This window comes from Pseudophryne corroboree, chromosome 9 (assembly GCF_028390025.1).
Source record: "Pseudophryne corroboree isolate aPseCor3 chromosome 9, aPseCor3.hap2, whole genome shotgun sequence".
In the NCBI taxonomy this organism is placed as follows: domain Eukaryota; kingdom Metazoa; phylum Chordata; class Amphibia; order Anura; family Myobatrachidae; genus Pseudophryne; species Pseudophryne corroboree.
Window position 1 is genome coordinate 276,915,924 of NC_086452.1, and position 27,279 is coordinate 276,943,202.

General features: G+C 49.9%; 1 protein-coding gene across 1 annotated transcript in view; it reads left to right on the forward strand.

Moving 5' to 3' along the window:
* The first annotated feature begins 3,129 nt into the window (after nucleotides 1-3,129).
* FMC1 (formation of mitochondrial complex V assembly factor 1 homolog) overlaps nucleotides 3,130-27,279 on the forward strand; it is a 56,607-nt gene continuing 32,457 nt past the window's right edge. Inside the window, exon 1 of the mRNA XM_063938782.1 lies at nucleotides 3,130-3,313. Within this exon, the coding sequence (XP_063794852.1) occupies nucleotides 3,182-3,313 (132 nt within the window). The 5' untranslated portion in view covers nucleotides 3,130-3,181. The remainder of the gene's footprint in view (nucleotides 3,314-27,279) is intronic.

Here is a 27,279-nt window from a genome sequence, read left to right on the forward strand (position 1 = left end):
AGACCCTTGTATCAGGAACAGCAGGGTTCTCCGTGATATGTAACACGTCTTTTATTGCTACAATCATGTACTGAATGCTTTTAGCCAGTTTTGGCTTTAATCTGGCATCACTATAGTCGACACTGGAGTCAGAGTCCGTGTCGGTATCTGTATCTGCTATCTGGGTAAAAGAACGCTTTTATGACCCCGAGGGGGTCTGAACTTGTGACAACACATCCTCCACGGATTTCTTCCATGCCTGGGTCGGAGACTCAGACTTATACAATCTCTTATTAATAGAGCCACATTCGCATTCAAAGCACTCAAAATATTTACCCAATCAGGCGTCGGCGGTGTCTACAGGGTTACTCCCACAGTCGTTTCTTTCCCTAATCTAGTCTCCTCCTGGGAAGAGCACTCAGCCTCAGACATGCCGACACACGTGTACCGACACCACAAACACACTGGGCATATAGGGGACAGACCCACAGTAAAATCCTGTCAGAGAAACACAGAGGAAGTGTGCCAGCTCACAACCCAGCGCCCATCCCGGTTCCGAAACTTTTTATATATTGCCTCAGACCTGTTAGCGCTTTTATATAATTAATGCGGCACCAAATTAAGTGTGCCCCCCCATCCCGTTTTTCACCGTTACTTGATACAGCAGTGTTGAGGAAGGACCAGCATCTCTGCAGCTCTGTGAAGAGAAAATGGCGCTGATGAGAGCTGTGAGGGCTAAGCCATGCCCCATTAATGGCGCGCTTCAGCCCAGCTATTTTATAAATTATTTATACTGGTGTAGTCCGGATTTAGTGCCTAGGCACTTAAATACAACATAGCCAGTCTCAAAATGAGAATTTTATGCTGCCCAGGGTGCCCCCCCTCTCACGCCCTGCACCCTGTAGTGCCGCTGTGTGTGCGTGGGAGCATGCCGCGCAGAGCGGCCGCTGTGCGTTACCTCAAAGCCGTCACTGAAGTCTTCTGATCTTCTTCTACTCACCCGTCTTCTGACTTCTGGCTCTGTAAGAGGGGTGACGGCGGGCTCCGGGAACGAGCATCTAGGCGTACCTAGCGTTCAGACCCTCAGGAGCTAATGGTGTCCTGTAGCCTAAGAAGCAGAGCCTTGAAACTCACAGAAGTGGGTCTGCTCTCCCCTCAGTCCCACGATGCAGGAAGCCTGTTGCCAGCGGGTCTCCCTGAAAATAATAAACCTAACAAAAGTATTTTTTCAGAGAAACTCAGGAGAGCTCCTCAGTGTGCATCTAATCTCACTGGGCACAGATTCTAAACTGGAGTCTGGAGGAGGGGCATAGAGGGAGGAGCCAGTTCACACCCCTTTTAAAGTCTTAAAGTGTCCATGTCTCCTGCGGATCCCGTCTATACCCCATGGCTCTTGAAGTGTCCCCAGCATCCTCTAGGACGTAGGAGAAAGTAGGTACACTATACACACCACCTACTACTCCTTTTAGTAACCCGGTGGCCAGGGCCGGTTCAGGGGCTTTTTGCGCCCCGGGCGACAATATGGGCGTGGCTTCATACAGGGGGCGTGGTCAGTTACGCCCCCTGTGCAGTAGTAGCGCCGCTGAAATGATGTGCGGTGTGTGATTACGTCATCGCGCACCGCATAGCAAAGGTCCTCTCCACGAAGGGAAACTAGACGCTACGCGTCTACTTCCCTTCGTGGAGAGGACCTTTGCTGTGCGGTGCGCGATGACGTCAACGCGCACCGCAGATCTTTACAGTAAAGGTCCTCTCCACAAAGGGAAACTAGACGCGTAGCGTCCAGTTTCCCTTCACAGCGGGCAGCGGCAGCAGGTCAGCGGCAGAGGACAGAGCGGGCAGCAGGGGGCACAGCAGCAGCGGATCTTGCCATGGTGCGGCGCCCTCCGGACGGCGACGGCGCCCTCCGGAAGGCGGCGCCCCGGGCAAAAGTCCCCCCCCCTCTCTTTTTACCCTCTTCTACCGTCTAACTGCAGGGGAGAGGCTGGGGAGCTTCCTCTCAGCGGTGCTGTGGAGAAAAAACATGGCGCTGGCGAGTGCTGAGGAAGAAGCCCCGCCCCCTCAGCGGCGGGCTTCTGTCCCGCGTTTCTGTGTAAAATATGGCGGGGGCCCATGCATATATACAGTGCCCAACTGTATATATGCCCACTTTTGCCAAGAGGTCTCTAATTGCTGCCCAGGGCGCCCCCCCCGCGCCCTGCACCCTACAGTGACCGGAGTATGTGGGTTTAGTGTGGGAGCAATGGCGCACAGCTGCAGTGCTGTGCGTTACCTCATATGAAGACTGGAGTCTTCTGCCGCCGATTTCGAAGTCTTCTTGCTTCTGTCACCGGACGACCAAGGGTGCGATTCTGTGTACGATCCCTCTGGAGCTAATGGTGTCCAGTAGCCTAAGAAGCAGGACCTATCTTCAGTGAGTAGGGCTGCTTCTCTCCCCTCAGTCCAACGTAGCAGAGAGTCCGTTGTCAGCAGATCTCTCTGAAAAAAAAAAAAAAAAAACTAACAAAATACTTTCTTTTTAGCAAGCTCAGGAGAGCTCACTAAGTAGCACCCAGCTCGTCCGGGCAGAGATTCAAACTGAGGTCTTTAGGAGGGGCATAGAGGGAGGAGCCAGAGCACACCAGAATCCAAATTCTTTCTCAAAGTGCCCAGTCTCCTGCGGAGCCCGTCTATTCCCCATGGTCCTTACGGAGTCCCCAGCATCCACTAGGGCATTAGATCATGCTTGCCTACCTGACCCTCTCCATGAGGGAGAAAATGCTCTGTTCCTGGACTATCCTGGTAATGTATGATTGCCATCACCTGTGGTGAGCTAGTTAATTGATAAGAAAGGTGTTTCACCACAGGTGATGGCAATCATACATTACCAGGAAAGTCCAGGAACAGAGCATTTTCTCCCTCATGGAGAGGGTCAGGTAGGCAAGTATGCATTAGATACATATATATATTTGATAGCTATTTACCATCGACGGCGAGAAACCATCTGGTTCTCCCCCACCAATGGTAAAAGTAGTTACCATCGGTCAAAGACCATCGATTATTTTAAATCATCGATGGTCGATGGCCATCCCTACCTCAAGTCAGTCTCCAGGTTAGGAAGTGGAGCGCCGAGTGAATCCGCCGACTGTACATGTAATAAAAGCAAACGCCTACCCAATGTGTGACTGTTTCATTCTGCGACGATTCGTCTGCTAAATGAAAGATGGCGTCTCTTGGTAGTGCGCTCCAAACATTTCGTAGTCTTCTGCGGGAGTTACGTAATTTAAGTGGTACAGATCGTTACAGGACAATCGCAGCCTTTACTTACATTCGGCAACAGTTCAGGAATAATCAGGTAATGAACTTTTACATTCCCCAGTCACCTTAATACCATCTATCAACCTGGCAGCTGCAACAACTTTTCTGACTAGAAGTACAGTTACGGCTACCGCAACTAGACTGCCTAGTAGGTTAGTGGTACCCGCTGCCCACTCCCGCTTTCCGGATATGGTGAATCGGTAGACGCTAACCCTAGATTCCAAGTGGCCTAAGCGACCTATGAGGAGGAGCCAAGACCCGATAAGTCCTTGGAAAGTGGTTTGGCATAGAGGACTTTCAGTTCTCGCGAACTGCAAGTACCTGCAATCCATTTAGGAGTGCCCAGTCAGTGACTCAAAACACCCTACTGAGTAACCTATGATAGTGCAAGTAAAGAAGCTAAAGCCTGGAACATTAAGGATAAGTTACTACAAGCATTTATTAATGTGGAGTTTAAGCTGTCTGACGTTTTTAATGACACTTGTTTGATATTTTATTAAAGTATTTCAAACCTATCCACAATTGTATAAATTAAAATGGATGTTTCTCTGATGTCCTAGTGGATGCTGGGAACTCCGTAAGGACCATGGGGAATAGACGGGCTCCGCAGGAGACTGGGCACTCTAAAAGAAAGATTAGGTACTATCTGGTGTGCACTGGCTCCTCCCTCTATGCCCCTCCTCCAGACCTCAGTTAGAATCTGTGCCCGGCCAGAGCTGGGTGCTCCTAGTGGGCTCTCCTGAGCTTGCTAGAAAAGAAAGTATTTGTTAGGTTTTTTATTTTCAGTGAGATCTGCTGGCAACAGACTCACTGCTACGTGGGACTGAGGGGAGAGAAGCAAACCTACCTGCTTGCAGCTAGCTTGTGCTTCTTAATCTACTGGACACCATTAGCTCCAGAGGGTTCGAACACAGGGCCTGACCTCGATCGTCCGTTCCCGGTGCCGCGCCGCCGTCCCCCTTGCAGAGCCAGAAGACACGAGAAGCGATGAAATCGGCGGCCGAAGACTCCTGTCTTCATTAAGGTAGCGCACAGCACAGCAGCTGTGCGCCATTGCTACCACACCACACACTCCGGTCACTGTAGGGTGCAGGGCGCTGGGGGGGGCGCCCTGGGCAGCAATTATAATACCTTTTGGCACTTAAAATACACATAATACAGTCTGACAACTGTATATGTGTAAAAAAACCCCGCCATTAAGTTACATAAAACGCGGGACAGAAGCCCGCCGCTGAGGGGGTGGGGCCTTCTTCCTCAGCACACCAGCGCCATTTTCCCTTCACAGCTCCGCTGGAAGCAGCTCCCCAGGCTCTCCCCTGCAGTATCCTGATACAAGAAGGGTAAAAAAGAGAGGGGGGGGGGGCACATAAATTTAGGCACAGATAAGATATTTAAGCAGCTATTGGGTAAATCACTTTTTATAGTGTAAATCCCTGTGTTATATAGCGCTGTTGTGTGTGCTGGCATACTCTCTCTCTGTCTCCCCAAAGTACTTTGTGGGGTCCTGTCCTCAGTCTGAGCATTCCCTGTGTGTGTGTGGTGTCGGTACGGCTGTGTCGACATGTTTGATGAGGAGGGTTACGTGGAGACGGAGCAGGGGCAGATAAGTGAGCTGTCGCCCCCGACGGGGCCGACACCTGATTGGATGGATATGTGGAAGGTCTTAACCGACAGTGTCAACTCCTTACATAAAAGGTTCGATGACGCAGCAGCCTTGGGACAGCCGGGGTCTCAGCCCGCGCCTGCCCAGGTGACTCAGAAGCCATCAGGGGCTCATAAACGCCCGCTAGCTCAGATGGTAGACACAGATGTCGACACGGAGTCTGACTCCAGTGTAGATGAGGATGAGACAAATGTACAGTCTACAAAGGCCATCCGATGCATGATTACTGCAATGAAAGATATATTGCACATTTCTGACATTAACCCGGTTACCACCAAGAGGGGTATTATGTTTGGGGAGAAAAAGCAGCCAGTGACTTTTCCCCCATCTGATGAATTAAATGAATTGTGTGAAGAAGCGTGGAGTTCCCCTGATAAGAAACTAGTGATTTCTAAGAGGTTACTGATGGCGTACCCTTTCCCGCCAACTGATAGGTTACGTTGGGAAACATCCCCAAGGGTGGACAAGGCGCTCACACGCTTATCTAAAAGTGTGGCACTGCCGTCTCAGGATACGGCCGCCCTAAAGTAGCCTGCGGATAGAAAGCAGGAAGCTATCCTGAAGTCTGTGTATACACACTCTGGTACTCTACTGAGACCTGCTATTGATTCAGCCTGGATGTGTAGTGCTGCAGCAGCATGGACTGATACCCTGTCAGACAACATTGATTCCCTCGACAGGGATACTGTTTTGCTAACCCTCGAGCATATAAAAGACGTCTTATATATGCGGGATGCCCAGAGGAACATTTGCCTGCTGGCATCTAGAATTAATGCAATGTCCATTTCTGCCAGGAGAGTATTATGGACTCGGCAGTGGACAGGTGATGCTGATTCTAAAAAACACATGGAGGTTTTGCCTTATAAGGGTGAGGAATTGTTTGGAGACGGTCTCTCGGACCTCGTATCCACAACAACAGCTGGGAAGTCGACTTTTTTACCTCAGGTTCCCTCACTGCCTAAGAAAGCACCGTATTATCAAGTGCAGTCCTTTCGGCCTCAGAAAGGCAAGCGGGTCAGAGGCGCATCCTTTCTGGCCAGAGGCAAGGGTAGAGGAAAGAAGCTGCACCAGGCAGCCAGTTCCCAGGAACAAAAATCCTCCCCTGCTTCCACTAAGTCCACCGCATGACGTTGGGGCTCCACAGGCGGAGCCAGGTGCGGTGGGGGCGCGTCTCCGACACTTCAGCAACCTGTGGGTTCGCTCACAAGTGGATCTCTGGGCTGTACAAATTGTATCTCAGGGATACAAGCTGGAGTTCGAGGCGACTCCCCCTCGATGTTTCCTCAAATCAGCCTTGCCAGCTGCTCCCAGGGAAAGGGAGGTAGTACTGGCGGCAATTCACAAGCTGTACCTCCAGCAGGTGATAATCAAGGTCCCCCTCCTTCAACAGGGAAGGGGTTACTATTCCACAATGTTTGTGGTACCGAAACCGGACGGTTCGGTGAGACCCATTCTGAATTTAAAATCCTTGAACACTTATATAAAGAAGTTCAAGTTCAAAATGGAATCACTCAGGGCGGTTATTGCAAGCCTGGAAGATGGGGATTTTATGGTGTCGCTGGACATCAAGGATGCGTACTTGCATGTCCCCATTTACCCACCTCACCAGGAATACCTCAGGTTTGTGGTACAGGACTGTCATTACCAATTCCAGACGTTGCCGTTTGGTCTCTCCACGGCACCGAGAATATTTACCAAGGTAATGGACGAAATGATGATACTCCTTCGGAAGAAGGGAGTTATAATTATCCCGTACTTGGACGATCTCCTCATAAAGGCGAGTTCCAGAGAGCAGTTGTTGGTCCGCCGGTGGAGAAGGCCCAGGAATTGTGATCTCTGGTCAGGGACCTCCTGAAACCAAAACAGGTGTCGGTGCATCACTGCACGCAAGTCCTGGGAAAGATGGTGGCTTCTTACGAAGCAATTCCCTTCTGCAGGTTCCATGCAAGGATCTTTTAGTGGGATCTGTTGGACAAATGGTCCGGATCGCATCTTCAGATGCATCGGTTGATCACCCTGTCCCCAAGGGCCAGGGTGTCTCTGCTGTGGTGGCTGCAGAGTGCTCATCTTCTCGAGGGCCGCAGGTTCGGCATACAGGACTGGGTCCTGGTGACCGCGGATGCAAGCCTCCGAGGATGGGGGGCAGTCACTCAGGGAAGAAACTTCCAGGGACAGTGGTCAAGTCTGGAGACTTCACTACACATAAATATACTGGAACTAAGGGCCATTTACAACGCCCTGAGTCAAGCAGAGCCCCTGCTTCAAAAGCAACCAGTACTGATTCAGTCAGACAACATCACGGCGGTCGCCCATGTAAACCACCAAGGCGGCACAAGAAGCAGGATGGCAATGGCAGAAGCCACAAGGATTCTTCGATGGGCGGAGAATCACGTGCTAGCACTGTCAGCAGTGTTCATTACGGGAGTGGACAACTGGGAAGCAGACTTCCTAAGCAGGCGCGACCTCCACCCGGGAGAGTGGGGACTTCATCAAGAAGTCTTCACACGGATTGTAAATCGCTGGGAACTGCCACAGGTGGACATGATGGCGTCCCGCCTCAACAAAAAGCTAAAAAAATATTGCGCCAGGTTAAGGGACCCTCAGGCGATAGCTGTGTACGCACTAGTGACACCGTGGGTGTACCAGTCGGTTTATGTGTTCCCTCCTCTTCCTCTCATACCCAAGGTACTGAGGATAGTAAGAAAGAGAGGAGTAAGAACTATACTCATCGTTCCGGATTGGCCAAGAAGAACTTGGTACCCAGAACTACAAGAAATGATCTCAGAGGACCCATGGCGTCTGCCTCTCAGACAGGACCTGTTACAGCAGGGGCCCTGTCTGTTCCAAGACTTACAGCGGCTGCGTTTGACGGCATGGCGGTTGAACGTCGGATCCTAACGGAAAAGGGCATTCCAGATGAAGTGATTCCTACGCTGATAAAAGCTAGAAAGGATGTGACAGCAAAGCATTATCACCGCATATGGCGGAAATATGTTGCGTGGTGTGAGGCCAGGAAGGCCCCAACAGAGGATTTCCAGCTGGGTCGATTTCTGCACTTCCTACAGTCAGGGGTAACTATGGGCCTAAAATTGGGGTCCATAAAGGTCCAGATTTCGGCCCTATCTATTTTCTTTCAAAAAGAACTGGCTTCACTGCCTGAAGTTCAGACGTTTGTTAAGGGAGTGCTGCATATTCAGCCCCCTTTTGTGCCTCCAGTGGCACCTGGGGATCTTAACGTTGTGTTGGATTTCCTGAAATCACACTGGTTTGAGCCACTTAAGACCGTGGAGCTAAAGTATCTCACGTGGAAGGTGGTCATGCTGTTGGCCTTAGCTTCAGCTAGGCGTGTGTCAGAATTGGCGGCTTTGTCATGTAAAAGCCCATATCTGATCTTCCATATGGACAGGGCAGAATTGAGGACTCGTCCCCAGTTTCTCCCAAAGGTGGTATCAGCGTTTCATTTGAACCAACCTATTGTGGTGCCTGCGGCTACTCGGGACTTGGAGGATTCCAAGTTGCTAGACGTAGTCCGGGCTTTGGAAATGTATGTTTCCAGGACGGCTGGAGTCAGGAAAACTGACTCGCTATTTATCCTGCATGCACCCAACAAGCTGGGTGCTCCTACTTCAAAGCAAACTATTGCTCGCTGGATCTGTAGCACGATTCAGCTAGCACATTCTGTGGCTCTTCTTGGGCGGCTGCCCGAGGGGTCTCGGCTTTACAGCTTTGCCGAGCTGCTACTTGGTCGGGTTCAAACACATTTGCTAAATTCTACAAGTTTGATACCGTGGCTGAGGAGGACCTTAAGTTTTCTCATTCGGTGCTGCAGAGTCATCCGCACTCTCCCGCCCGTTTGGGAGCTTTGGTATAATCCCCATGGTCCTTACGGAGTTCCCAGCATCCACTAGGACGTCAGAGAAAATAAGAATATACTCACCGGTAATTCTATTTCTCGTAGTCCATAGTGGATGCTGGGCGCCCGTCCCAAGTGCGGACTCTCTGCAATACATGTATATAGTTATTGCTTCACTAAAGGGTTATTGTTATGAGCCATCCGTTAAATGAGGCTCAGTTGTTGTTCATACTGTTAACTAGGTATGGTTATCACAAGTTGTACAGTGTGATTGGTGTGGCTGGTATGAGTCTTACCCTGGATTCCAAATCCTTTCCTTGTTGTGTCAGCTCTTCCGGGCACAGTTTCCCTAACTGAGGTCTGGAGGAGGGGCATAGAGGGAGGAGCCAGTGCACACCAGATAGTACCTGCGGAGCCCGTCTATTCCCCATAGTCCTTACGGAGTTCCCAGCATCCACTACGGACTACGAGAAATAGAATTACCGATGAGTAAATTTCTTATTTTTTTGTTTTAATTTTTGATAATTTTACTTGTCTCTGTGTTTTACACAAGCCATTAGCGCCAGGATTTAGGGACAGGCGCATATAAGGTTGCTACACTACTGGCCTGTCTGGTGCTGGTTGTTATGACTAGAAACACAACTGAGCTACCAGGGAAGATACTGTTTTTGTTTTCCGGATAGTTAACTATGGACTGCTATCGACTACGATTTTTCCAAAGCATCCATGATTGGGACCTAGTGCTCTGATGGTTTTTTCCATTGATCGCGGAAGGTCAAGTGGTTTTCAGCCATCGATGACTGGCATGGCGGCCAATGGCTATGTTTTTTATCCATAGCATTTGCATTGCTCTGCAGTGCAGCTTCTTGTTCCGGGCAAGTTATGTACATTAATAATCAGTACCCTCTGTGTGTTGTCAGTCACTGTTGAGTCGAGTGATTGCAGCTGCCTGCGAACATGCAAGTTGTCAGTCAGAAAGGCCTGCCTCTCCTTTCCCACAGTAATCTCTCTTCATACTGGCAGCAGACAAGGCTACTTGCATCTTGCCCTGCCCGTTACCTAATGTAGGGGCGTGTGTGGTCGGTGGCAGCTAGTCTTGTCTGCTCCATCTCAGCTGCTGGCCGGTGGTGGTGAGGTGCTAAGTAACTAATAACCCTACACACTGGGCGAGAGTACTGAAAGATATGAACGATCCCGTTCATTAATGAACGAAATATCTTTCAGTGTGGAGGCACCAGCGATGAACGATGTGCGGCCCTGCGCTCGTTCATCGCTGGTTCCCCATCGCTTGTGCATGCAGGCCAATATGGACGATCTCGTCCACATTTGCCTGCACTGCTATGGAGCCGGGTGACGTGGGGAAGGAATAAACTTCACTGCCCCCCCCCCCCGCTGCTGGGTCGCTCGTTGACCGTATCCGCCGTCGGGCAGCTCGGCGGCTGATCAACGAATGTGTAGGGCCCATAAGATGTCAAGACTGCAGTGCAGTGCAACTACACATATATATATACATTCCTAGCATGTGCCCTTCCTGCAAAAAAAAAAAAAAATATATAGCATGCTGTAATGCCCGGCACTACTGGTCCTACAGGTAACAGGCCTGGGTGCCTTCCGCAATGGATAAGGTATACTGAACAAAAAACGGTGTCACTCCAGGGCTTGTATTGTGGTAAAATCAAGAAGTGTATTCAAACAAAATCACATGTCTAACGTTTCGGGGCCGGCAGCCCCTTTGTCAAGGTGTGGATAACTACAAAACTTCCCTCTTACCTTTAAAGCCAGTGACCACCACGTGTAGGGAGGAGCATCGCCCGCGCTGTCTGCCGCTCTGAGAGCCGTGGGGTTTCCGGCGACTCCCGAGGGACGCGTTACTCGCGTCGCCTGCCCTCTGCCGAATTCCCATTGCCAGGACATCACGCTTGGTCTCCGGCTCGGTCGCCTAGGCAACCTGGCCGCTTTCCAATGCGCTTGCGCGCCAGGGTTTGCAATATAAAAAGTGCAACACAAATAACACATAGTGACTGTATGTGATATAATGATAAACGTGCCTATATAAAGTGCGGCTGTGCCTGTTAACTTAACTTAACTTAACTTAAGTTGGTGATCGCCATAAGTTGTTACTACAACAAGAATGCAGGTGGATCTGTCGTTTGGACACCCTCACGCCTGTTGGTCTCAATGAGGAGTTTTCTTTCGTGCCATTTTTATAAGATTTTTTTTTTATTTTTCTTTTTTTAGTTTTTCTAGTTTTTTGTGTACTATACATAAACACATGCGAACCTTGACCTTTTTCATGATGTCGTATCTTGATCCATTGCCAGAGATGTTTTAGTTATTATTGTTTAGTTTAATTGGTAGATTATGTCTTCACATATTTGCTGTGTGTCTATTAGTGACATATTGTGAGCTATGGTTCGATCTTTTATTTAGTGAGATCTTATTAGTTTACTGGGGGGTCATTGTTATATTAATTGTTAGAACCGGTACTTACCTAAGGCTATTTAATATGGTTATGATTGACCATCAATATGCTCCATGTGTCAAGGATTTACACAGTGATTGATTTTTTTATTTATTTACTGATATATTTTTTCATCTGTCCCTGGGAACCGTTTCTCCATTCACGGTCATTGGGATGGTGTTCTTTCATTTCCAGATAGTTTCGTTCTGGACTGATTGAGCGCCCCCCACTGGTTGTCGCTTGCTGCGCGTTCACTGTGACGCGCGGGACTGGGCGACCTGTGTCACGTGTTTGCACTCTCGGGGGAATCATCCTCCGTGTGGGAGAGTAGCTGTCCGGCTCCTACATGTGTTACACACGGAGGGTGTTGCGGACATATTCTTCCCCTGGCGTTATTTCCTGGTAGCGTCTGCAGGTGGCGCCTAGGGATGATGTCAGTCGCGTCCACGTGGGACCGGACGGGAGAGATGGTTTCCAGGTAAGCACTTTACACACTATAAATTGTACTTCTGTGACAGGCTCATTAGGCACTAGACACTTTGGAAATCGACACTGCGGTGTGTGCAGTGGTCAGCACTATGACACTTTATTCAGATATTCGAAACGGCATATATATATATATATATATATATATATATATATATATATATACATACATACATACATACATACATACATACATACATACATACATACATACACACATATATATATATATATATATATACACATACATACATACATACATACATACATACATACATACACAGAACTAGGCATGCGCATCCATATATATAAATGCACAGTACTGTACAATGAGCAAAAAGCACAAGTAGTGTTAAAATAAAAAAAAATAAAAGCAAAAAAAACACCTAAAAAACTACAATCCCCATAATGCTTTGCAACACAGACCACCAGAAGCAGCAGCGAGAAGAACAACATGTGATTAGGGATGGCCATCGGTGTGTTTGCCATTGATGGTTGCCATCGATGGCAAAACTCAGAGTGGCCATCGATGGTCACTAACTATGGTATGGGAGACCATCTATGGTTTCTCTCATTGGTGGCCATCCCTCTTATTTCTGTGAAAGACTTGCGGGCAAATCACAGCCCAGGTGCGGGGCTTGACGGGTGTCAGGGGCGGGGCTAGTGTCCCGGCATCTTGAAGAAGGGAAAAATAATATATATATATATATATATATATATATATATATATATATATATATATATATATATAATATTTAGGCCTAGCCATCGTGGAGGGAAACCGTCGATGGTAAAAGTATGCAACATCGGTCACGGACCATCAATGATTTTGAATCATCAATGGTCGATGGCCATTCCTACATTTCACCGTGTGTATGTGGCTGTTCTGCTAACAGACGGGGTAACATGTAGGAGCAGAGCTTTACCAGGTGCTATGACTACGTAATGGCTAATGGGTGTACGGCTTTGCTGCTTGCTATGCCTGGCCGTGCTATAGGCTCTAACTCTCAGTCGTACTCTCAAGGCCCCCATCCACTAGTGAGACTTGTCTGAACTGAAAGTCTGATCCGATTTTCCCCTGACCCTCTCGGCAGCTTCCCGGAGTCCTGCGATTACGATTTGCACTCTCCCTCCCGTACTGGGTGCTTTGGTACATCCCCATGGTACTAATGTGGACCCCAGCATCCTCTAGGACGTAAGAGAAAATAGGATTTCTCTAACGTCCTAGTGGGTGCTGGGGACTCCGTAAGGACCATGGGGAATAGACGGGCTCCGCAGGAGACAGGGCACTCCAAGAAAGAATTTGGATACTGGTGTGCTCTGGCTCCTCCCTCTATGTCCCTCCTTCAGACCTCCGTTTGAATCTGTGCCCGGACGAGCTGGGTGCTACTTAGTGAGCTCTCCTGAGCTTGCTAAAAAGAAAGTATTTTGTTAGGTTTTTTTATTTTCAGAGAGATCTGCTGGCAACAGGCTCTCTGCTTCGTGGGACTGAGGGGAGAGAAGCAGCCCTACTCACCGAAGATAGGTTCTGCTTCTTAGGCTACTGGACACCATTAGCTCCAGAGGAATCGTACACAGGATCACACCCTTGGTCGTCCGATCCCGGAGCCGCGCCACCGTCCCCCTCGCAGAGCCAGAAGTCAGAAGCCGGTGTCTGAAGCAAGAAGACATCGGCGGCAGAGGACTCCAGTCTTCATATGAGGTAGCGCACAGCACTGTAGCTGTGCAACTTTGCTCCCACACTAACACACACACTCCGGTCACTGTAGGGCGCAGGGGGGGATGCCCTGGGCAGCAATTAAGAACCTCTTGGCAAAAAGCAGCATATATACAGTTGGGCACTGTATATATCCATGAGCCCCTGCCATTATTTTACACACAAACGCGGGATAGAAGCCCGCCGCTGAGGGGGCGGGGCTTCTTCCTCAGCACTAACCAGTGCCATTTTCTCTCCACAGCTCCGCTGAGAGGAAGCTCCCCAGGCTCTCCCCTGCAGAATCACGGTAGAAGAGGGTAAAAAGAGAGGGGGGGGGGGGGGCACATAAATTTGGCGCAAAAACAGTATATACAGCAGCTACTGGGTTAACACTAAGTTACTGTGTGATTCCTGGGTCATATAGCGCTGGGGTGTGTGCTGGCATACTCTCTCTCTGTCTCTCCAAAAGGCCTTGTGGGGGAACTGTCTTCAAATAGAGCATCCCCTGTGTGTGTGGTGTGTCGGTACGCTTGTGTCGGCATGTTTGACGAGGAAGGCTATGTGGAAACAGAGCGGGAACAAATGAATGTGGGGTCGCCGCTGACGGCGCCGACACCCAATTGGATGGATATGTGGACAGTTTTAAATGATAACGTTAATTCCTTGCATAAAAGGTTGGATAAAGCTGAAGCCTTGGGACAGTCAGGCTCTCAACCCATGCCTGATCCTATGTCGCAGAGGCCGTCAGGGTCTCAGAAGCGCCCACTATTCCAAATTGTTGACACATATATCGACACGGATTCTGACTCCAGTGTCGATGGCGATGATGCAAAGTTACAGCCTAAAATGGCTAAAGCCATCCGTTACATGATTATAGCAAGTTCTCTGACGTCCTAGTGGATGCTGGGAACTCCGTAAGGACCATGGGGAATAGCGGCTCCGCAGGAGACTGGGCACATCTAAGAAAGATTTAGGACTACCTGGTGTGCACTGGCTCCTCCCTCTATGCCCCTCCTCCAGACCTCAGTTAGAATTCTGTGCCCGGCCGAGCTGGTTGCACACTAGGGGCTCTCCTGAGCTCTTAGAAAAGAAAGTATATATTTAGGTTTTTTATTTTCAGTGAGATCTGGTGGCAACAGACTCACTGCTACGAGGGACTTAGGGGAGAGAAGCGAACCTACCTGCTTGCAGCTAGCTTGGGCTTCTAGGCTACTGGACACCATTAGCTCCAGAGGGATCGAACACAGGCCCAGCCTCGGTCGTCCGGTCCCGGAGCCGCGCCGCCGTCCCCCTTGCAGAGCCAGAAGCAAGAAGAACGTCCAGAAAATCGGCGGCTGAAGACTCCGGTCTTCATTAAGGTAGCGCACAGCACTGCAGCTGTGCGCCATTGCTCCCCATGCACACCACACACTCCGGTCACTGATGGGTGCAGGGCGCTGGGGGGGGGCGCCCTGGGCTGCAATAAGAGTACCTTATATTGGTAAAAAAAACACATAATATAGTCAGTAGGACTATATATGTGTAAAATCCCCTGCCAAAAATATCCTTAAAAAAGAGGGATAAGTCCGCCGAGAAGGGGGTGGGGCTATCTCCCTCAGCACACTGGCGCCATTTCCTCTCACAGCTCCGCTGGAAGGACGCTCCCCAGGCTCTCCCCTGCAGTTTCCAGGCTCAATAGGGTAAAAAAAGAGAGGGGGGCACTAAATTTAGGCGCAAACTGTGTATTTATAGCAGCTATAGGGGAAAAATCACTGTGTGTAGTGTGAATCCCTGCATTATATAGCGCTCTGGTGTGTGCTGGCATACTCTCTCTCTGTCTCCCCAAAGGACTTTGTGGGGTCCTGTCCTCAGTCAGAGCATTCCCTGTGTGTGTGCAGTGTGTCGGTACGGCTGTGTCGACATGTTTGATGAGGAGGCTTATGTGGAGGCGGAGCAGGTGCTGATAAATGTGATGTCACCCTCTGCGGGGCCGACACCTGAATGGATGGACATGTGGAAGGAATTACGTGACAGTGTCAAATCCTTACATAAAAGGTTTGACGACATAGCAGATGTGGGACAGCCGGCTTCTCAGCTCGTGCCTGCCCAGGCGTCTCAAAAGCCATCAGGGGCTCTAAAACGCCCGCTACCTCAGATGGCAGACACAGATGTCGACACGGATACTGACTCCAGTGTCGATGACGATGAGACTAGTGTACATTCCAATAGAGTCACCCGTTACATGATTACGGCAATGAAAAATGTGTTGCACATTTCTGATAATACCCCAGGTACCACAAAAAAGGGTATTATGTTTGGGGAGAAAAAACTACCAGTGGTTTTTTCCCCCATCTGATGAATTAAATGAAGTGTGTGAAGAAGCGTGGGCTTCCCCCAATAAGAAACTGGTAATTTCTAAAAAGTTACTAATGGCGTACCCTTTCCCGCCAGAGGACAGGTTACGTTGGGAGACATCCCCTAGGGTGGATAAAGGGCTCACACGTCTGTCAAAGAAGGTGGCACTACCATCTCCGGACACGGCCGCCCTAAAGGAACCTGCTGATAGGAAGCAGGAGGCTATCCTGAAGTCTGTATATACACACTCAGGCATTATACTGAGACCAGCTATTGCTTCAGCATGGATGTGCAGTGCTGCAGCTGCGTGGTCAGATTCCCTGTCGGAAAATATTGATACCCTAGACAGGGACACTATATTGCTAACCATAGAGCATATTAAAGACGCAGTCTTATACATGAGAGATGCACAGAGGGATATTTGCCGGCATCTAGAATAAATGCAATGTCCATTTCTGCCAGGAGAGGATTATGGACTCGGCAGTGGACAGGGGATGCAGATTCTAAAAGGCACATGGAAGTTTTGCCTTACAAAGGTGAGGAGTTGTTTGGGGATGGTCTATCTGACCTAGTTTCCACAGCAACAGCTGGGAAGTCAACATTTTTACCCCATGTTCCCTCACAGCCAAAGAAAGCACCGTATTATCAGGTACAGTCCTTTCGACCGCAGAAAGGCAAGCGGGTTAGTTAGCTGCAACATACAGTCAGTTCCCAGGAACAAAAGTCCTCCCCCGCTTCCTCTTTGTCCACCGCATGACGCTGGGGCTCCACAGGCGGAGCCAGGTACGGTGGCGGCCCGTCTCAAGAACTTCAGCAATCAGTGGGCTTGCTCACGGGTGGATCCGTGGATTCTTCAAGTGGTATCCCAGGGGTACAAGCTGGAATTCGAGATGTCTCCCCCTCGCCGTTTCCTCAAATCTGCCTTGCCAACAACTCCCTCAGACAGGGAGGCTGTGCTAGAGGCAATTCACAAGCTGTATTCCCAGCAGGTGATAGTCAAGGTGCCCCTCCTTCAACAAGGTCAGGGTTACTATTACACAATGTTTGTGGTACCAAAACCGGACGGTTCGGTGAGACCCATTTTAAATTTGAAATCCTTGAACACTTATATAAAAAAATTCAAGTTCAAGATGGAATCGCTCAGGGCGGTTATTTCAAGCCTGGACGAGGGGGATTACATGGTATCACTGGACATCAAGGATGCTTACCTGCATGTCCCCATTTACCATCCTCACCAGGAGTACCTCAGATTTGTGGTACAGGATTGTTATTACCAATTCCAGACGTTGCCGTTTGGTCTGTCCACGGCACCGAGGGTATTTACCAAGGTATTGGCCGAAATGATGATACTCCTTCGAAAAAAGTGAGTTTTAATTATCCCGTACTTGGACGATCTCCTGATAAAGGCGAGGTCCAGGGAGCAGTTGTTGGTCGGGGTAGCACTATCTCGGGAGGTGCTACAACAGCACGGTTGGATTCTAAATATTCCAAAGTCACAGCTGGTCCCTACGACACATCTACTGTTCCTGGGTTAGGTTCTGGACACAGAACAGAAAAAAGTGTTTCTCCCGTAGGAGAAAGTCAAGGAGCTGTCATCTCTAGTCAGAGGACTCCTAAAACCAAAACAGGTGTCGGTGCATCACTGCACGCGAGTCCTGGGAAAAATGGTAGCTTCCTACGAAGCAATTCCATTCGGCAGGTTCCATGCAAGGACTTTTCAGTGGGATCTGTTGGACAAGTGGACCGGATCGCATCTTCAGATGCATCGGCTGATAACCCGGTCTCCAAGGACCAGGGTGTCTCTGCTGTGGTGGCTGCAGAGTGCTCATCTTCAAGAGGGCCGCAGATTCGGCATAAAAGACTGGGTCCTGGTAACCACGGATGCCAGCCTTCGAGGCTGGGGGTCAGTCACACAGGTAAGAAACTTCCAGGAACTATGGTCAAGCCAGGAGACTTCTCTACACATAAATATTCTGGAACTGAGGGCCATTTACAATGCCCTAAGTCAGGCAAGACCCCTGCTTAAAAACCAGCCGGTACTGATTCAGTCAGACAACATCACGGCAGTCGCCCATGTAAACCGACAGGGCGGCACAAGAAGCAGGATGGCGATGGCAGAAGCCACAAGGATTCTCCGATGGGCGGAAAATCACGTGTTAGCACTGTCAGCAGTGTTCATTCCGGGAGTGGACAACTGGGAAGCAGACTTCCTCAGCAGGCACGGCCTCCACCCGGGAGAGTGGGGACTTCATCCAGAAGTCTTCCAGCTGATTGTAAACCGTTGGTGGACATGATGGCGTCCCGCCTAAACAAAAAGCTAGAAAGATATTGCGCCAGGTCGAGAGACCCTCAGGCAATAGCTGTGGACGCTCTAGTGACACCGTGGGTGTATCAGTCTGTTTATGTGTTCCCTCCTCTTCCTCTCATACCCAAGGTACTGAGGATAATAAGAAAAAGAGGAGTAAGAACTATACTCATTGTTCTGGATTGGCCAATAAGAGCTTGGTACCCGGAACTTCAAGAACTGATCTCAGAGGACCCATGGCCTCTGCCGCTCAGACAGGACCTTTTTGCTCAGCGGTGAGGTTACTCTCGGTCAACCGCTGACAAAAAGTTCCCACCATTGGTTACAATGGAGCGCATAGGCGCTACATTGTAACACTGCCGTGTGCCGCCTGTCAGTCAGTACAGGAGCACACAGCCAATCAGGAGGGTGCCACAACGTGGCGCTCCCTGATTGGCTGATGGAACCTTCTTGGACTTAAGTCAGAGGGGGTTCCAGGCATTCGGGGAAAGGGGTCCCATGTGAAAACATGGGTCCCCTTTCAGTGCGAGGTCGGGTATCCGTTTTTTTATTTTTTCAAGTACGTGGATTACAAATGGATTTACCGAGGAGCCTTCAACCATGGATTATGTGAGTATAATTTTTTCAAAAGGTACACCATGGATTCTACTGGAGAAGAGAACCGACCTGCGTGGGAACATAAGGTAAGTATGTGTATATGGAGGTGTGGATGGATGTATTAAAGTGATACTTTCAAGGTGTGTGTGTGATGTCTTTATTTGGGTATTTTTTTAGTAGTAGTACTACAGGTACCAGCGGGCCCGTTTTTCCGCCGCATGCTGGTACTTGTGGTTCTCCAAGTACCAGCTTGCGGGGGAGGCTTGCTGGGCCTTGTAGTACTGCTACTAAAAACAATATTCATCACTTTGAACAAATGCTATCAGCCCCCCATCCGCAGCCCATTGGATGGGGGGGGACAGCCTCGGGCTTCACCCCTGGCCCTTGGGTGGCTGGGGGGGGACCCCTTGATCGAAGGGGTCCCCACTCCCCCAGGGTACCCCGGCCAGGGGTGACTAGTTGGATATTTGATGCCACGGCCGCAGGGCACTGTATAAAAGTGACCCCCGGCTGGGGCATTATCTGTCCAGCTAGTGGAGCCCGGTGCTGGTTTCAAAAATACGGGGGACCCCTATGCTTTTTGTCCCCAGTATTTTTGGAACCAGGACCAGGCGCAGAGCCCGGTGCTGGTTGTTTAAATATGGGGGAACCCCTGTCCATTTTTTCCCCATATTTCTGCAACCAGGGTCGGCTCAAAGAGCCCGAGGCTGGTTATGCTTAGGAGGGGGGACCCCACGCAATTTTTTTGGGAAAAATTAACACTTTCCCACCCCTTCCCACTGATATACATGCACGGATCTCATGGATCCGTGCATGCCTATCCAATCACGGCTCAAAAAAGCTGGTCTGGTTTTTTTTTAGCACTTTTTTACGAATTGTAATTTTTCACGGCAGTGTTTGGCTATTTTGAGATTTGCACTTTTTAGTAAATGACCGAGTTCTACTAATTTGCTGGCGTATTTGACCGATGGTGTATTCATTTGTATTTTTTTTTCAGGACTTCCAAAAAAATACGAATGCCCTCATCACTGCCGTGATTTGAGTTTAGTAAATTACCGAGATGACACTTTGAAGAAAAAATGGCATCTCGGTCAAAATCGGGAGCTTAGTAAATATACCCCTATGTCAATTGCTGCCAGAAGGGTCCTGTGGACTCGGCAATGGACAGGTGATGCCGACTCAAAAAGGCATATGGAAGTTTTACCTCACAAGGGTGAGGAATTGTTTGGAGAGGGTCTCTCGGACCTGGTCTCCACAGCTACTGCTGGAAAGTCAAATTTTTTGCCATATGTTTCCTCACAGCCTAAGAGAGCACCGTATTATCAAATGCAGTCCTTTCGATTACAGAAAAACAAGAAAGTCCGAGGTGCGTCCTTTCTTGCCAGAGGCAGGGGCAGAGGAAGGAAGCTGCACAACACAGCTAGTTCCCAGGAACAGAAGTCCTCCCCAGCCTCTACAAAATCCACCGCATGACGCTGGGGCTCCACAAGCGGATCTAGGCCCGGTGGGGTCACGTCTTCGAAATTTCAGCCACAAGTTGGTTCACTCCCAGTTGGATCCCTGAGCAATAGACATTGTGTCTCAGGGATACAAGCTGGAATTCGAGGAGATGCCCCCTCACCAATACCTCAAATCGGCCCTGCCATCTTCCCCCCACGAGAGGGAAATAGTGTTAACTGCAATTCACAAATTGTATCTTCAACAGGTGGTGGTCAAGGTTCCCCTCCTTCAACAAGGAAGGGGTTATTATTCGACCATGTTTGTAGTCCCGAAACCGGACGTTTCGGTCAGACCCATATTGAATTTAAAATCCCTGAACATATACCTGAAAAGGTTCAAGTTCAAGATGGAATCGCTGAGAGCGGTCATCGCAAGTCTGGAAGGGGGGATTTTATGGTGTCTCTGGACATAAAGGATGCATACCTTCATGTCCCCATTCATCCACCACATCAGGCGTACCTCAGATTTGCTGTACAGGATTGTCATTACCAATTTCAGACGTTGCCGTTTGGGCTTTCCACGGCTCCAAGGATTTTCACCAAGGTAATGGCGGAAATGATGGTGCTCCTGCGCAAGCAGGGTGTCACAATTATCCCGTACTTGGACGATCTCCTAATAAAAGTGAGATCAAGAGAGCAGTTGCAGCAGCACGGCTGGAGGGTGTTGCAGCAGCACGGCTGGATTCTCAATATCTTGAAGCCACAAAAGGGTGTCGGTACATCACTGCAGTCGAGTTCTGGGAAAGATGGTGGCGTCTTACGAGGCCATTCCATTCGGCAGGTTCCATGCGAGGACTTTTCAGTGGGACCTTCTGGATAAGTGGTCCGGGTCACATCTACAGATTCATCAGATGATCAGCCTGTCCCCCAGGGCCACGGTGTCTCTCCTGTGGTGGCTGCAGAGTGCTCACCTTCTAGAGGGTCGCAGGTTCGGCATTCAGGACTGGGTTCTGGTAACCACGGACGTGAGCCTCCGAGGTTGGGGAGCAGTCACACAGCGAAGAAACTTCCAAGGTATTTGGTCAGGCCAGTAGGCTTGTCTACACATCAACGTACTGGAATTAAGGGCCATATACAACGGCCTTCGTCAAGCGGATAATTTGCTTTGCGACCTACCGGTTCTGTTTCAGTCAGACAACATCACCGCAGTGGCTCATGTAAACCGTCAAGGTGGAACAAAGAGCAGAGTGGCAATGGCGGAAGCCACCAGGATTCTTTGCTAAGCGGAAGTTCATGTAAGCGCTCTGACAGCAGTCTTCATTCCGGGAGTGGACAACTGGGAAGCGGACTTCCTCAGCAGACACAATCTACATCCAGGAGAGTGGGGACTTCATCAGGAAGTCTTTGCAGAGATTGCAAGTCAGTGGGGACTGCCTCAGATAGACATGATGGCGTCACGCCTCAACAAGAAACTACCGAGGTATTGCGCCAGATCAAGGGACCCTCTGGCGGTAGCAGTGGACGCCCTGGTGACACCATGGGTGTTCCAGTCGGTCTATGTGTTTCCTCCTCTTCCTCTCATCTCCAAGATATTGAGAATCATAAGACGAAGAGGAGTACAGACAATTCTCATTGTTCCAGATTGGCCTCGAAGGGCCTGATATCCGGATCTGCAGGAAATGCTCACAGAAGATCCGTGGCCTCTACCTCTCAGAAAGGACCTGTTACAACAGGGGCCCTGTCTGTTCCAAGACTTACCGCGGCTGCGTTTGATGGTATGGCGGTTGAACGCCGGATCCTAGCTGAAAAGGGCATTCCGGATGAGGGCATTCCTACTCTGATAAAGGCTAGGAAGGACGTGACCACAAAACATTATCACCGTATATGGCGGAAGTATGTATCTTGGTGTGAGTCCAGGAATGCTCCTTCCGAAGAATTCTATCTGGGCTGTTTCCTTCAATTCCTACAGACTGGAGTGAATTTGGGCCTGAAATTAGCTTCCATTAAGGTTCAGATTTCGGCCCTATCCATTTTCTTTCAGAAGTAATTGGCTTCTCTCCCAGAAGTACAGACTTTTGTGAAGGGAGTGCTGCATATCCAGCCTCCTTTTGTACCTCCAGTGGCACCCTGGGACCTTAACGTGGTGTTGCGGTTCCTTAAGTCTCACTGGTTTGAGCCTCTTAAAACGGAATTAAAGCATCTCACTTGGAAAGTGGTCATGTTGTTGGCCTTGGCATCGGCAAGGCGAGTGTCTGAGTTGGTGGCTTTATCTCACAAAAGCCCCTATCTGATTTTCCATGTGGATAGAGCGGAGTTGCGGACTCGTCCTCAATTTTTGCCCAAGGTGGTTTCATCTTTTCATATGAACCAACCTATTGTGGTGCCTGTGGCTACGCGGGACTTGGAGGATTCTGAGTCCCTTGATGTGGTCAGGGCATTGAAAATGTATGTGGCCAGAACGGCTCGGGTTAGGAAAACAGAGGCACTGTTTGTCCTGTATGCAGCCGACAAGGTTGGCACTCCTGCTTCTAAGCAGACTATTGCTCACTGGTTCTGTAACACGATTCAGCAGGCTCATTCTACGGCTGGATTGCCGTTACCAAATTCTGTAAAGGCCATTCCACTAGGAAGGTAGGCTCATCTTGGGCGGCTGCCCGAGGTGTCTCGGCATTACAGCTGTGCCGAGCTGCTACTTGGTCGGGTTCAAACACCTTTGCAAAGTTCTACAAGTTTGATACCCTGGCTGATGATGAGCTCATGTTTGCTCAATCAGTGCTGCAGAGTCATCCGCACTCTCCCGCCCGTTTTGGTGCTTTGGTATAATCCCCATGGTCCTTACGGAGTCCCCAGCATCCTCTAGGACGTAAGAGAAAATAAGATTTTAAACCTACTGGTAAATCTTTTTCTCCTAGTCCGTAGAGGATGCTGGGCGCCCGTCCCAGTGCGGACTACATCTGCAAGACTTGTATATAGTTTCTCTGACGTCCTAGTGAATGCTGGGTACTCCGTAAGGACCATGGGGAATAGACGGGCTCCGCAGGAGACTGGGCACTCTAAAAGAAAGATTAGGTACTATCTGGTGTGCACTGGCTCCTCCCTCTATGCCCCTCCTCCAGACCTCAGTTAGAATCTGTGCCCGGCCCGAGCTGGTTGCACACTAGGGGCTCTCCTGAGCTTCTAGAAAAGAAAGTCTTTGTTAGGTTTTTTATTTTCATTGAGATCTGCTGGCAACAGACTCACTGCTACGAGGGACTGAGGGGAGAGAAGCGAACCTACCTGCTTGCAGCTAGCTTGGGCTTCTAAGGCTACTGGACACCATTAGCTCCAGAGGGATCGAACACAGGGCCCGACCTCGATCGTCCGGTCCCGGAGCCGCGCCGTCGCCCCCCTTGCAGAGCAGAAGACAGAAGAGAATCCTGAAAATCGGCGGCTGAAGACTCCGGTCTTCATTAAGGTAGCGCACAGCACTGCAGCTGTGCGCCATTGCTCCCTATGCACACCACACACTCCGGTCACTGATGGGTGCAGGGCGCTGGGGGTGGCTCCCTGGGCAGCAATTAGAGTACCTTACATGGCTAATTGACACATAATACAGCTTTTAAGCTGTATATGTGCATAATCCCCCGCCATTATACAGATAAAAAAGCGGGAGAAGTCCGCCGAGAAGGGGGCGGGGCTATCTTCCTCAGCACACCGGCGCCATTTTCTCTTCACAGCTCCGTTGGAAGGCAGCTCCCCAGGCTCTCCCCTGCAGTTTCCAGGCTTCAAGGGTAAAAAAGAGAGGGGGGGGGCACTAAATTTAGGCGCAAACTGTATATAAAAGCAGCTATAGGGAAAATCGCTTTTGTTAGTGTAAATCCCTGATTATATAGCGCTGTGGTGTGTGCTGGCATACTCTCTCTCTGTCTCCCCAAAGGACTTTGTGGGGTCCTGTCCTCAGTCAGAGCATTCCCTGTGTGTGTGCGGTGTGTCGGTACGGCTGTGTCGACATGTTTGATGAGGAGGGTTACGTGGAGGCGGAGCAGGAGCCGATAAGTGTGATGTCGCCCCCTGCGGGGCCGACACCGGAGTGGATGGATATGTGGAAGGTTTTAACCGACAGTGTCAACTCCTTACATAAAATGTTTGACGACGTGACAGCCATGGGACAGTCGGCATCTCATCCCGCACTTGCCCAGGCGTCTGAGGCCATCAGGGGCTCAAAAACGCCCGCTGACTCAGATGGCAGACACAGATGTCGACACAGAGTCTGACTCCAGTGTCGACGAGGATGAGATAAATGTACAGTCCACAAGGGCCATCCGATGTATGATTACGGCTATGAAAGATGTTTTACACATTGCTGACATAAACCCGGTTACCACAAAAAAGGGTATTATGTTTGGGGAGAAAAAGCAGCCAGTGACTTTTCCCTCATCTGATGAGTTGAATGAACTGTGTGAAGAAGCGTGGTGTTCCCCTGATAAGAAACTGGTGATTTCTAAGAGGTTACTGATGGCGTACCCTTTCCCGCCAACGGATAGGTTACGTTGGTAAACATCCCCTAGGGTGGACAAGGCGCTCACACGTTTATCTAAAAAGGTGGCACTGCCCTCTCAGGATACGGCCGCCTTAAAGGAGCCTGCAGATAGAAAGCAGGAGGCTATCCTGAAGTCTGTATATACACACTCAGGTACTATACTGAGACCTGCAATTGCTTCGGCATGGATGTGTAGTGCTGCAGCAGCATGGTCTGATACCCTGTCGGACAACATTGATACCCTCGACAGGGATACTATTTTGCTATCTATAGAGCATATTAAGGATGTAGTCCTATATATGAGGGATGCACAGAGGTTCATTTGCCGACTGGCATCCAGAATAAATGCGATGTCCATTTCTGCCAGGAGACTATTATGGACTCGGCAGTGGACAGGTGATGCCGACTCTAAAAGGCACATGGAGGTTTTGCCTTATAAGGGTGAGGAATTGTTTGGGGACGGTCTCTCGGACCTTGTATCCACAGCGACAGCTGGGAAGTCCGACTTTTTTACCTCTCGTTCCCTCACAGCCTAAGAAAGCACCGTATTATCAAGTACAGTCCTTTCGGCCGCAGAAAGGCAAGCGTGTCAGAGGCGCATCCTTTCTGCCCAGAGGCAGGGGAAAAGGAAAGAAGCTGCATCAGACAGCCAGTTCCCAGTAACAAATATCCTCCCCTGCTTCCACTAAATTCACTGCATGACACTGGGGCTCCACAGGCGGAGCCAGGTGCGGTGGGGGCGCGTCTCCGGAACTTCAGCGACCAGCTCACGGGTGGATCCCTGGGTCCTACAAGTGGTATCTCAGGGATACAAGCTGGAGTTCGAGGCGACTCCCCCTCGCCGTTACCTCAAATCGGCCTTGCCAACTACTCCCAAGGAAAGGGAGGTAATACTGGCGGCTATTCACAAGCTGTACCTCCAGCAGGTGATAATCAAGGTTCCCCTCCTTCAACAGGGAAGGGGTTACTATTCAACTATGTTTGTGGTACCGAAACCGGACGGTTCGGTGAGGCCCATTCTGAATTTAAAATCCTTGAACACTTACATAAGGAAGTTCAAGTTCAAAATCGAATCGCTCAGGGCGGTTATTGCAAACCTGGAAGAGGGGGATTTTATGGTATCGCTGGATATCAAAGATGCTTACCTGCATGTCCCCATTTACCCACCTCACCAGGAGTACCTCAGGTTCGTGGTACAGGACTGTCATTACCAATTCCAGATGTTGCCGTTTGGTCTGTCCACGGCACCGAGGTGATGGCAGAATTGATGATACTCCTTCGGAGGCAGGGAGTTATAATTATCCCATACTTGGGCGATCTCCTTATAAAGGCGAGGTCCAGAGAGCAGTTGTTGCTCAGTGTAGCACTCTCTCAGGAAGTGTTGCAACAGCACGGCTGGATTCTGAATATTCCAAAGTCGCCGCTGATTCCTACGACACGTCTGCTGTTCTAGGGCATGGTTCTGGACACAGAACAGAAGAAGGTGCTTCTCCCGGAGGAGAAGGCCCAGGAATTGTCCGCTCTGGTCAGGGACCTCCTGAAACCAAACCAGGTGTCCACTGCACGCGAGTCCTGGGGAAGATGGTGGCTTCTTACGAAGCGATTCCCTTCGGCAGGTTCCATGCAAGGATCTTTCAGTGGGATCTGTTAGACAAGTGGTCCGGATCGCATCTTCAGATGCATCGGCTGATCACCCTGTCCCCGAGGGCCAGGGTGTCTCTCCTGTGGTGGCTGCAGAGTGCTCATCTTCTCGAGGGCCGCAGATTCGGCATACAGGACTGGATCCTGGTGACCACGGATGCAAGCCTCCGAGGATGGGGGGCAGTCACGCAGGGAAGAAATTTCCAAGGTCAGTGGTCAAGTCAGGAGACTTCACTGCACATAAATATACTGGAACTAAGGGCCATTTACAACGCCCTAAGTCAAGCGGAACCTCTGCTTCAAAACCAACCAGTGCTGATTCAGTCAGACAACATCACAGCGGTCGCCCATGTAAACCGCCAGGGCGGCACAAGAAGCAGGATGGCGATGGCAGAAGCCACAAGGATTCTTCGATGGGCAGAGAATCATGTACTAGCACTGTCAGCAGTGTTCATTCCGGGAGTGGACAACTGGGAAGCAGACTTCCTCAGCAGACACGATCTCCACCCGGGAGAGTGGGGACTTCATCCAGAAGTCTTCAAGCTGATTGTAAATCGTTGGGAAAGGCCACAGGTGGACATGATAGCGTCCCGCCTCAACAAAAAGCTAAAAAGATATTGCGCCAGGTCAAGGGACCCTCAGGCAATAGCTGTGGACGCACTAGTGACACCGTGGGTATACCAGTCGGTTTATGTGTTCCCTCCTCTTCCTCTCATACCCAAGGTACTGAGGATAATAAGAAGGAGTGGAGTAAGAACTATACTCATCGTTCCGGATTGGCCAAGAAGAACTTGGTACCCGGAACTACAAGAAATGATCTCAGAGGACCCATGGCCTCTGCCTCTACGACAGGGCCTGCTGCAGCAGGGGCCCTGTCTGTTCCAAGACTTACCGCGGCTGCGTTTGACGGCATGGCGGTTGAACGCCGGATCCTAACGGAAAAGGGCATTCCAGATGAAGTAATTCCTACGCTGATTAAAGCTAGGAAGGATGTGACGGCAAAACATTA